The sequence below is a fragment of the Prunus dulcis genome, chromosome 2, assembly GCF_902201215.1.
Source record: "Prunus dulcis chromosome 2, ALMONDv2, whole genome shotgun sequence".
Lineage (NCBI taxonomy): Eukaryota > Viridiplantae > Streptophyta > Magnoliopsida > Rosales > Rosaceae > Prunus > Prunus dulcis.
The window spans coordinates 3706902-3719893 of NC_047651.1; the positions used below are offsets into that span (position 1 = coordinate 3706902).

General features: G+C 38.5%; 1 protein-coding gene across 1 annotated transcript; it reads right to left on the reverse strand.

Moving 5' to 3' along the window:
- Positions 1-2334: 2334 nt before the first annotated feature.
- On the reverse strand, positions 2335-3555 carry LOC117617197 (NADPH:quinone oxidoreductase-like). The gene is made up of 3 exons (XM_034346478.1): positions 3394-3555; positions 3119-3310; positions 2335-2816 (listed from the first exon to the last, which is right to left on the reverse strand). The coding sequence occupies exons 1-3, from the start codon at positions 3494-3496 to the stop codon at positions 2515-2517; spliced, it is 597 nt and encodes a 198-aa protein (XP_034202369.1). The 5' UTR covers positions 3497-3555; the 3' UTR covers positions 2335-2514.
- Between the last annotated feature and the right edge of the window lie 9437 nt (positions 3556-12992).

Consider the following 12992-nt stretch of genomic DNA (forward strand, 5'->3'; position numbering starts at 1 on the left):
CTAGCAAGGGCTTATAAGGAGTAGGGCTACTCCCCCCATCCAATTGACAATGGGGAGAGTAGCCCAACTCCTTATAAGCCCTTACTAGGTTTATCAACTTTCCAATGTGAGACTTTTTACCTTCACATTCTCACAAGTTTAGCGTGTTTTTGGATCCAGGGTATTGTTTCTTAAAACCGTTATGCTTTTAAAATGTATTTTATTTCACCATCGCGTTAGACACTCTACTACGGCGCTTGTCTAACAACCAACGTGGTTTGTAGCATATTTTACAACCACGTCTTAGATGAAAATCATACGTCTTTCAAGTGCCGTGATTTTACAATATTGGCATAGTGGAGGTGTTGATGATGGAGAGTTAATGGAAATGAATTTGTGAGGTAGTGGATATGAATGACATAGAAGAGGCTGTTTTGGCATCAAAGATTTTGTCTTCTTTTTCTTTCTCTCTACTTTTGTCTCCTCTAATTATAAATAATCCCAAAATTAATTCTTCAATATAATTAGTCAAACAATTTTCTTTACATTTGGCTTGAAAAAAGGAAAGAACTGAACAAGCCATTTTAATTTATCTTCGAAAGGTGAGGACATCTCTCTCTTTATTTTGTCACTTTAATAGCCTCGCAATCTCTGATAACAATTGAAATAGTATGAGAAATGAATCACACATAACTTGAGCAACTATCTTCCTTGGAAAGTAAAGGATGCAAGGACAGAAGAACTTGCTTCAAATTCTCCCTGGTCTGTGCATCAATCAAGTTGCTATTTTTGTCAAACTTTGCAAGAGGCTCAAATGCCTTAAGAAAAACTCTGGCTTGTTGATGAAATGGAGGTCAAGAAACAGTCCAATTTGGCGAAGATGGTATTGGGATCATGAACCACCAGAGCTCCGGAAGCACTTATAATTGCAGCAGCCTTATCAACCCAAACATTTTGAGGTCTTGATGCCCAGTCAAGTGCATTCTTTAGAGGTGCTGCATTAGAGGGGCTCAAATTGGTCAGCAAATAGCAGAAACTACTAGTCAACAAGTTTTCTAGTCCATGGAAAATGGAAACACGCATTCAAAGAAACTCTTTTTTTTGTTTTTTGTTTTGTTTTGTACAACACAATAAGAATAGAGTTTGTGCCAAAGAAAAATAAAAACCATGATGGTGTTACTTTAGCTAAAGCTATGGGGAATAAACCATGCTGATGTTGCTTTAGCTAAAGCTATGAACCATGCTGATGTTGCTTTAGCTAAAGCTGTGGGGAATAAACCATGATTTGGAGAACCCAAAGACCTCCTACAAAACCTAAAATCACATAATTAATAAGTTCACCAAATTAAGTATAGAACGTTCAAAATTCTAAATGATGAGAATAAAAATGTAACTTAAAGTGAAATTATCATTATTAAGTCAAATTTATACCAAAAAAGCCTCTAAAAGAATATTAAAAACTTTTGAACAAAAAATCAAGAATATTAAAAACTTGTATTTTGAGAGTCCCATCGAGTGAATAGGTGTATTTTACAGTTTATCTCTAAAAACTATCCACAAAGATAACAATGCAATTATGTGTGAATCAAACACATGCATATGACACCCTAGAATCAAAAGGATTGGTAATCCCCAATCTAGCAACACCTACATGTCATTCACACATAACAAAGTTATCACACTGCGAGCACAAAGGCAGGGGTAAAATCTGTCTTGCAAGCCTCAACTGTTAAATTTGTTAGTATTTCTTCTAGTTTGTGTTTGTTGTTTTACATTAATTTCGTGTAAGTTTAATATCGTATTTAGTTGTTACATTTTGAATGAGAATTATTATCTTTAAATTCATATTTTCTATTGTTCCATAAATAATGTATTAAAGGTGATCGAGACAATGGAGGTCGGAGCAGCTGAAAATCATCCCATCTCATCAGAAAATGGGGCGGAATATGAGCTAGGGCAGAAATAAGGGATATGAGTAGAAAAATGCACCAGCCAAAAAGGTGACTTTGACTTCTGCTGCGTAGTCCGAACAAGTACCGACCAGTTGTTTTGTGAATTTCTTAATTAACTGTTCTCTGCCAAAACTGACCAGTCGCCCACTAATTTGTTGAATTCTAAGTTCTCCAAGCATTTTCAACCGGTCACCCTATCTTTTCCAACTTGTCAGGCAAGGTATGTACTGTAATTTTAAGTGTTTAAACAAGCAATTTCCTAAATGCAAATGAAGGTTATTCTGAAAGCCAAATTTCTAGGATGCCTGTTATGAACATGTAATGCATGAAACGAACATACACATACTGGACATCCGGGATATCCTTTCCTTTGTTTAGTCATAGTTAAAAACAGGAAACACAGTAAGAAAAGTAAAAATTAAAGATAGGATGTCAAAAGGAAAAAAGGAAAAAACTGAACGAGCCATTTTAATTTATCTTCGAAAGAGGACATCTCTCTCTTTATTTTGTCACTTTAATTGCCTCGCATTCTCTGATAACAATTGAAATAGCATGAGAAATGAATCACACATAACTTGAGCAACTATCTTCCTTGGAGTCTCAAAGTAAAAGCCCGCAAGGACAGAAGAACTTGCTTCAGATTCTCCCTGGTCTTTGCATCAATCAAGTTGCTATTTTTGTCAAACTTTGCAGGAGGCCCAAATGCATTTAAGAAAAACTCTGGCTTGTTGATGAAATGGAGGTCAAGAAACACTCCAATTTGGCGAAGATGGTATTGGGATCGTGAACCACCAGAGCCTCCGGAAGCACTTACAATTGCGGCAGCCTTATCACCCCAAACATTTGGGGGTCTTGATGCCCAGTCAAGTGCATTCTTTAGAGGTGCTGCATTAGAGGGGGTCAAATTGGTCAGCAAATAACAGAAACTGCAAGTCAACAAGTTTTCTAGTCCATGGAAAATCGAAACAAGCATGCGAAGAAACTCTTTTATTTATTTATTTATTTTTTTGTTGTTGTACAACACGATAAGAATTGAGTTTGTGCCAAAGAAAAATAAAAACCATGATGGTGTTACTTTAGCTAAAGCTATGGGGAATAAAGTGACCAGACGCAATAGAAAACAATGAAACTTGAACCTCAAGTTGAAAATATAATTGTAAAATAAAAAAGGAAATTCAGAAAAATACCTGAGACAGAGTAATTGTATTCAGGGGAGGCAAAGAGAATGCTATCAGCTGCTAGAATCTTCTGACGAAATGCTTCAACGACCGGTGGAAAGCTCCCCTCGCCCTCCAGATCTGTGTTCAGCAGTGGCAGCTCTGCGATCTCCACGTGCTCTATTTCCACGCCGGGGATTGACGACTTGCTTATCTCAATCGCTACAATCGGCACCACATCACAACCCAAACTTACATTGAAAAATTAACAAGCAAAAACAGATGCCAGATCAGATGCAACTAACCAGAACGAATCAGACCGCGGTTATATGAACCTTCACGCAGGGACCCACAAATAGCTGCTACTTTAATCAATGATTTTGTTTCCGCTCCAACTGCCGCCGCCATGTTCTGTTACTTTCCCGTTGTTAAGTTTTTTTTTTTTTTTTTTGGGCAAAATGGAAAATCAGAAGCTCCGTCTCTCAACAAGAGCAGGCCGAGTGGGTATGATATATATATAGCGTTGGAAATGGGCGTAGTTTGAGTACGATCAGGAAATGAAGCTACGACAAATTGTGGGGTCGAGATCTGACGGTGGCGAATTGATCTTGGAGAATCAACGGTCTAAGTTGGTGATGTGTGCCTGTGGTGGTCGTCATATTGACTTCTTACGTCAGCAGTGAGGTGGTGAGATGGATGTGGTACGTGTGCAATGAGGTAGGAGGGGAAAAAGCAATTTTGAATTTTTGAATTTGTTGCGCCCAATGCCTTGGAACACGTCTGTGTTCATTCACCGTGGACAAATACGTCCTTCTCACATATAAAAACTCTGTTTTTAATTTTTTTTTTTTTAATGCAGGCTTTTTATTTTTTTTATTTTTAATACAAGCATACTTTAATCTAAACGTTGGAAAGAGGATTCGAACTCAGACACAGAGTGAGGAGTACATTCGCTCTGTTTATACCTGAATTTTTTCCCCTTGGACCTACAAAAAAAGGACATGACAATAACCTAGTGAAGTCTAGTGTTGGGCCCAAAAGGATGAAATGTCCAAATTCAAAACAAAACTGAAGGATCGAGATCAAAAGCCCACGGTTCTGACACAAAGGGCTCAGCCCAATATTCAAAGCTAGGTCCAAATTGCCAAGACTAAAATCATCTCCATGATCCAAAAATTTATGGGCCTCGATCTCGACCCAAGAATCACGATAATGACTAAAACCCTCGGCCAAACCATATTTCACGATGAACCTTGCCCAAAGTCAAAGCTTGGAGATTTGTTCCTTGGCCGAGTAAAATTGCAAGTACCGAGTTAGAAAAAGGTATCACATTACTTACCTCGAACAGAATGCCACACAAAGAGCAAAAGGAATGATGTGGTCGTTAGCTACTTTTTGAAACTTAAAGCAACTTAGATTGGAAGCTTTAAGACTGACAAGGAAGATGTGTGCAAAGGGATTAACCTCGGAACCAGTGATAATCCTCCAGTACCACTAAAACCAGTAGCATTGATTCTACTTTCATCTGTGTTAACTTTGCACGCACCAGTCTGGGAGTTTTCCATTGGATATGAACCACAGTGTACTCCGGAGTGCCTATAATTGGTTTACAAGCATTGTATTATATCAATCCAACGCATGGTAAACTAGGTGCAAAGGCTCATAAGGCATAATAAAACTTTGCTAAAAAATCAGCTTACATCTCCATTTCCATAGATACCATAGACAAATCGAAAAGACTAAGTACCAAGGCAGGCCATGATATACAATCTTTTTTTTATATTGAAGATTCAGAAGAAGACAGTCATCAAATTCCATGAGGGGATGACAAGGAGTATGTCAGTATAAAATTGTATTGACATTTCCTTGAACTTAGTATAGGTTTGGAAGTGTCATTTAGCTTCAGAATTGTGACTTAACACCTATGAGACATTTGATCTTAAGGGTAAGACATGTCATTTTTCATGCACTCATAATAAGAACATTTTTCTGGAGTTAGATATGATTTTATTTCTTTGATCTTCCTTTATTTTAATCAATTAGAATCCATTTAAGAGTGCATCTCATTTAGGCATATTTTGCAATATCTTTTTACTTATTCTTTCTTTCTCTCATCCATGATTTGTTACTTATCTTTTAAGTAATTTACTTGGAAATTAAGTTTTAATCAGATCACATTATCAAAGGTGTTGAGATATTCTTGGTAGTTGACCTAAGAATATTAGGACTTCTTAATGGTGGGATTATCATAAATTTTCTTTGTTGGGTTTTTATTTTCCTATTGATTGGACTATACGTTCCTTAACTTTAGAATAGGACAAAAATCTTTGGTGATTGAATTTAGTTGTCCCTCATCTTTTTTAACGTGGTTTTATTTTTTTGGTGGAGCAAAAAGCATATAAAAGAAGACCGTTGTCTTCTTCATCTTGTACAGGTTTTTAATAATAATTTTGTGTGCTTAAACGTTTAAGAAAGCTGCGTTTTTATTTTAGATAAATCATCAAGTGTTCCATGTTTACTTGGTGATTTATCAAACACTTTATCATTCATATTGCATACATTTGCAAAGTTCGGTGACTCATATGGTTGAGGGCACTAAGACCGTGGTGACGATTTTTCTCCTATGAGTTTGAATCGATCTCGACCAATATCGGGTTCCACATAAGGAGAGTTGGAAGGTCATTCCATGATAGAAGTTGAGTTACGAAGAAGTCGGTAAACATTATCTAGAATGTGTCTAGGATAAGTGTGTGAGTCCTTCTTGTAATCATCGTTCTATAGTGGATTTGTTTTGGATTGAGGAGTCTCGAGAGGTGGGGTTTTACCATGTAAATTACCTCTCTTTGTGTTCCTTTATTTTATGTTCTGCACACTTCAGGATTGATAAGTCATATCAATCTTGCCACCGAAGTTTATTGTTATTTATTGATTATAATTTTAAATTGGCCTATTCACCCCTCTCTAGGCACTATTAGTCATCCTACCAGTAATTTCAGAGTAGGACCGCAACCACCAGTCCTATTCCAAAAGGAGAGGGTAAATTGACAATACTTTGTGCATGCATGCATTGTCATAGCCTTTGTTTATTAATTCATGTGATATTGGAGAAAAACTTAGTTGCAACAGGGATAACACTATTTTGCTATCCCCGATCAAAAATGTTATGCCACGTAGAAGTGTTATCACGTGTGTTATAGTATTATTAGTCTTGGATAACAAAATAGTGTTACCCCTTTTTCATGGAAGTCTTTCTCGTGATATTATTATCTGCATATCGATATTCCCATTAGAATCCAATAAGCTGTAAATAGACCTCTCCAAACATATGAGAACATTAAGAAATTTGGTATTATTATCTGGTTATGCCATCAAGAACAAGGCTGAATGATGATACCTATGAAAAATAGTTGGTAGTTAATATGAGAGGTTCCTATCAACTTCAAAGATTTGAATGGAAAATCAAGAGGAAGACATATATATATATATATATATATATATTCTTTTTTTTCTTTTTTTTGTTGGCACATTTGGCTTCCTTGTGGGGTTGAGGATACGGGAACAAATATTTATTATTTTGGCTTCAAATCACAAAGCGCTACGTGGACAAGAAGAATATCTCTTAAGTCAATTAATTGAGCTAATGTATTTGGCAAATTAATTAATACTAAAAATAGGGATATTATCTTTATTTAAAAAGATAATATCACCAATTATGATATTATCCTAATTTGGAGATATCATCATCAAATTAGGAGATCGAATCCCAATCAAATCCCTAATGGACTCAATATCTACAATTTGGGGATAGAATAAATTCCTTTCATATAGAAATTATTCTTTGAAAAACCCTAGATGCCTAGAGCTTTATATGGCTTCATTCAGCACACAAGATAATCTGAAACTCAATTTGAAAACTAGCTCTAAAATACCCGAAATTCTCCACTTTCTCTGTCCTAGCCGATCACTCTACCGCTGACTCTGGCCACTCCTCCCACATCTCTCCGTATTTTCTTACACAGCTCCGACAACCACACATAGTTACGGCTACCCAATTCTTACCCTAGAGAAAACTTATACCCTTTTTTAGCTATTGTTTCACCTAGATTCAATCGAACTAACTGAAGCATCGGAGGGTCTTTGGCCAACCCCTCGAGTGTGGTCTATTTACTCTGGTCTTTTTCGTAGGAATCGAGGAAGAGAGAGAGACGAAGGATCTTCAAGGGGATATTCTCCTGTGAGAATATTTGCACAAACATTTGGTGCTTTCATTGAGAGCACGAGTTATATTCAATTGCGTGGTCTTGAATCAAAGGAATTTCTTTCCTCTATTTTTCACTCAACCAAAGCCTTCCGAACAACCATGGCCGGAAGCAAGCACAAGAGGGGCAAGACTGACCCAATGGCCTAATCCACGAAGGGCTTAGGCCACCATGATGTTGCGGCTCCTAGACAGTCCTATGTTGTAGCCGAAGCAGTGGCTAGCCCTCACGATGTCGCAACTACCACCTCGGCCCCTGTTGCTGTCGCAACTTCTCCTCTAGGTCCTGTGACCAAGATGATCAGCTTTGCACGCACCGTTGCGTTATCTCATGACCTCACAATGGAAGAAACACCACAACCACTAGGCTTTACGGCTAAAGCCACCACGCCATTGAACGGCCCTGCGGTCAAAAATAGTACGCCTCTCCATAGTGACATCGTCGCTACCTCGCTGCTTTGCCACCACGGGCCTGGCTCGAGCAATCCTCCACCACGCGACCTTGATACAGGATTTAATGCTCTCCATCACCATATCGCCGCCCGCAGCCAACTTGGCATCATCACCAATTTTGGCCTAATCGGGGAGCAACTTCACTCATTCCCTCATTTGTCGCCGGACTCGACATATGCTCATGCGTACACCTCCAATGAAAACCCTAGCCGTATATAATTGGACTCCACACAATTCTCTTATCTCATTTCATGAAGTCAAGTAGGCCTTAATCTTATAGTTGACCAGCTGACCTAGAGAATAGATGACCAAAAGGACTTGGTGAGGCAAATCCTTAACCAAGTATACTTGGTCTAAAACCTTGTCCTTAGACCGTAGGTCGAAAAGAGAAGGATGGACAAATGCACCGGCAGGCGTTTCAAGAGGTCAAATGCAGGTCAAGCATGAGCAAGCAAATAAGGAGAATGACAAGAACGTGACCAGCATGCTAGCATGTCACAAGCATTTGTGAGCCACGCTCAAAGCAAGCGAAGTCTCCAATCTAGATTGAGTTCAGGGACCAATGTGCCTAAAAGGTTAGGCTCGCGACCTGACATTCGCTCCCGCCTAGGCCCACAAGGAAATGTTCATGAAAGGCTAGACCTTTAGGGGGGTCAACCTAACGATCCTCACAATGAGATTCGCGAAGAATAACTCTCCGCAGCCTATTCTAAAAGAACCAATTCCCGTTGACAAGCCATAAGGAATCCCCCGTAAACGTGGTCCACCAATACGCTACACAGGCAGGACAACCCAGAAGGTTGGCCCTTGCCAACCAATGAGAAAGTCAATCAGCGCCGTCCATATCATGAAGATCACTAGCGTGACCCGCAGGCCATGTGCGCAGAAGACGTCAAGAAGCTTGTGAATAACCGACTTTAATACCTAAAGATCGGAGGAGATTTCAAAGATGCTCTGTGCAGAGAGGTGGACTAAGCAAACTCCGCACCATTCACCCCCGAAATCGAGCAGGCTACTCTCCTAAAGCGATTTTCAACGTCTTCTTTCACACACTTCAAAGGGGATTCTGATCTCAAGAGCCATCTAAAATACTTCAAAAGTGTAATGATTCTCCACAAGGCCAAAGATGCGCTAATATGCAAAGTGTTTGTCATGACTTTATGCAGGGCAGCTTCAAGGAGCTAGCTTTTGTGTTCACCAAAGAATGCATTTCTTACTGAATGATCAAGAAAACCCCTGACCACATGTTCAATCTGCGCAAGAAGTCTGATGAATCCCTCTAAAATTACGTTAAGAGATTCAAAGCAGAAAAGGCAAACATAAATGACCAAATCAAGTCCTATGCCTTCAAGAAAGGCTTGCCAGCTAAGCACGACTTATACCGAGAGCTGACTATTGCTCCCAGCCAGACTCTGGCAGAGGTCTTTGCGACCGCAAAATACTATGCACTATGGGATAACGATCGAATCTTCACAAAAAAAGTCTATTAAGCAGGCTAATCAACCGACCAAATAGGTAGGTCAGAAGAGTGATAGGTTCAATAGCATGAATAATGGAAAGCGCAAGTGGCACCACCGAGAAGACGCTCTGGTGTAAGAGAACTACATCAAGTTCTCCATCCCCATACATCATATCTTTGCCCAAGTGAAGGATAAGCCTTGGGTAAATAGACCACAACCCTTGAAAAGAGACCCGGATAAGAGGGATGCCAAAAGATATTGTGCCTTCTATGGGGATAGAATAAAATCCCTAATGGACTCAATATCTACAATTTAGGGACAGAATAAACCCTTCTAAATAGGAATTATTCTTTGAAAAACCCTAGATGCCTAGAGCCTTATAAATACATGGCTTCATTCAAAACACAAGGTAATCTGAAACTCAATATGAAACCTAGCTCTAAAACACCTAAAATTCTCGACTCTCTCTCTCTCTCTCTCTCTCTCTCTCTCTCTCCTAGCCAACGACACTACCATTGCCCCAGGCCACGCCTCCCTCATCTCTCCATATTTTCATACACGGCTCCGACCACCATACATGGCTACGGCCACCCGATTCAGACCCTAGAGAAGACTTCGTATCCTTTTTTAGCTATTATTTCACCTAAATTCAATCGATCTAACTTAGGCATCGGAGGCCTTTTGGCCAACACCCTCGGTGTGGTCTATTTACTCCGATCTTTTTCATAAGAATTGAGGAAGAAAGATAAGGAAGTTCTAGAGATGAAGGATCTTCAAATGGATATTCTCCCGTGAAAATATTTGCATAAACATAGAAGTCCATGATTAGTATTAGGGAGTACATGATTAAGTGAAAATCAGTCTCTATCCGATACCCCTACCTCATGCTTTGGCTACTTTACTCGACACTGATGTTGAACCAAACTGTTTCACACAAGCTGCTTGATCTTTTGAATTGAGACAAGCCATGCACGATGAATTCAACACCCTTCTCAAATAGAGCACTTGGTCCTAGGTTCCTCCTTCTACACATAACATTGTTGGGTGAAAATTGGTATTCAAGGTAAAACGGCGATCCGATGATACTGTCGAGTGCTACAAAGATCGATTTATGGCTAAAGGTTTTCATCAACAGTATGGGGTAGACTATTTTGATACGTTTAGCTCGGTTTTTAAACCCACAACAATTCGGATTGTGCTCAGTATTACAGTAGTTCTGGGTGGCCTCGAAAGCTCAACGTCAAGTACACCTTCCTCCTTGGCCCTCTATCTGAAGAGGTCTATATGTAGCAACCCTATGGGTTTATGGATCCTAGCCAATCTCAACATGTCTGCAAACTTCACAAGGCTATCTACAGCCTTAAGCAAACATCACTTCCTTGATTCCAATGTTTTAGTTCATTCTTGCTCCTTGTTGGTTTTACTTAAAGTCACTTTGATGATTATATGTTTGTTTATTAGGATCAATCTTATAATATGATTTTACTTGTCTACGTTGACGACATCATACTCACGAGGAGCAGTCAGTCACATTTACATGCCTTTTATTGATATGTTGGGCGCCGAATTTGATGTTAAAGACCTTGGCAGGTTACATTATTTCCTTGGCATCGCAGTCACCTATCACTTTGATTATGCAAGATTGTAAACCGATCTTTACATTAATGGCTTCTAAAGACAACCTTTCTCGCACTCATGGCACGGCCTTGCTCGAACCCACTGTGTATAGACAACTTGTCGGTGATCTACAATACCTAACCATGACTCGTCTTGACATTTTCTATGCCGTATAACACGTTTTCTAGTTCTTTGGTTCCCCCACTGATGTTCGTCATCAAGTAGTGAAACGCATTATGCTTTATCTCAAAAGCACCCTCGATATTGGCCTTCCTATTCGTCATTCTACGGACTCCTCATTCCTTGTTGCCTATTTGAATGCCGATTGGGCAGATAGTCGGGATACTCGTTGGTCCACCATTGGATACTGTGTCTTTTTATGACCAAATCTAATTTCCTAGAGTACAAAGAAATAATTCACAATTTCTTTTTCAAGTGTCGAAGCTGAGTATCGCGTCCTAGCTTAGCTTGTGCAGACACTATATGGATTCGAGGTCTATTAAATGAACTTCGGCATCCTATTCCACATCATGTTATTCTTAATTGTGATAATCTTTCACCCACATATCTTGTGGCCAATCCGGTTTTTCATGCCCAGACCAAACACATAGCTATCGATTATCACTTTGTTGGGAACGTGTTGCCTCGAGAAGTCAACGGGTTTGTTTCATACCTTTTACTTATCGACTTGCAGATGCCTTCACTAAAGAATTGCCTACAGAACGTTTTGCCCGACATATTTCCAAACTTATCTCCTTAGCAATGTCAAGTTTGTGGGGGGAGTATTAGGGAGTTACAATACAATAGTTAATCATACTAATGATAGAAAATGGTCAGTTATCAATTACATTGTTATTAGGCCATAACTCCATATTTATGTTTATGATAATGGCTTATTGTAACTGTAGGTTGTTCTCTATAGATTTGTATATATATATCTTGTATAATGGTCTTGTGAATGATTAAGTGAAAATCAATTTCTACAATTAGCAATCTCTTAGCCTCCACCCACATCACACTCAAAGGATATTGTGGGAATTCCTTCAGTCTTCGTCAATGTCTTTGCCATTGTAGGAGAAATCCTCATCGTTCGCCATCTTCGAACATCTCTTAAAAGTCGGTGTAGATATTCGCCATCGTTGTAGATCTCCTACCTATCATCGTAGATTTGCACCCAATGTCAAAGATCTCCTCCCGCTCATCGATGTGGAGGAAACCAACCGCAATCCAACTGCAAATGGTGGACAAAATTGTTTTGTCATGCCTGGGTCGGCATGTGACCAACGATTCTTCACACCGACATGGTCAACACTGAACCCTCCCAAGTTGTTATGCCCATCTACAGTTACGCTTTTATAAATAGGCCTAAACCGAATCAACCAGATATTTGGGTTGTAATCAACTTTGAAAATTTGATGGCATGTTTTTTATTTTTATTTTTATATTAAATACAAGCTATTGTCTAAACTACTCTAATTAATCTAAACTATAATGGCATATTAGATTTTAATGTGTTAAATAAAAAATGTATAGCATGTTATAGACATTTTTGTTATAATTGGGCTAACAAAGTTTAAAAATGTAAAAGAAAAATAGATTAGCTTGGACCTAAATTGCCTGAAATAATTTTTATTAAAACCAAATCGAACCAAACTAGTTTATTGCATTTGATTCATTTTTTAATACGAACCGTGTAATACTTACTGATTGATTCCGTAGTTTTGAACTAACCCTACCACATTATGTTCTATTTGTGCAAACTTTTAGACTTCTCCTTATTCCATATTTTTTGTTTTCATTATCCCAATTGTCGATCCATCATAGGAATAAACCGAGTTTGGGTATGTAATTCCTCGATTTTGGGATTTTCTGTTGATTTCCTTTTAAATGTCAAATAGATTGATGTCATAGGAATAAACCGTAAAACAAAAGCAAGGAAACAAGAACCTGCCAATAAGACAAAAAAAGAAAAGAAAGAAAAAAGGTAAGTAGGACTGATTATATATATTTATCTTCTTACAGAAATGCATTCTAATGATTTTCTTACATCAATTAGCATTTTTTATTTATTTATTTATTTTTGGCAAGAGATGCTTTAACATCAAAGCATTTGACG

Coding starts and splice junctions, on each gene's coding strand:
- LOC117617197 (XM_034346478.1), bottom strand. CDS start 3,496: ATGGCGGCGGCAGTTGGAGCGGAAACAAAATCATTGATTAAAGTAGCA. Junction 3,311..3,393: donor CCGCGGTCTGATTCGTTCTG/GTTAGTTGCATC, acceptor TGCCGATTGTAG/CGATTGAGATAAGCAAGTCG. Junction 2,817..3,118: donor ATACAATTACTCTGTCTCAG/GTATTTTTCTGA, acceptor CCTCTAATGCAG/CACCTCTAAAGAATGCACTT.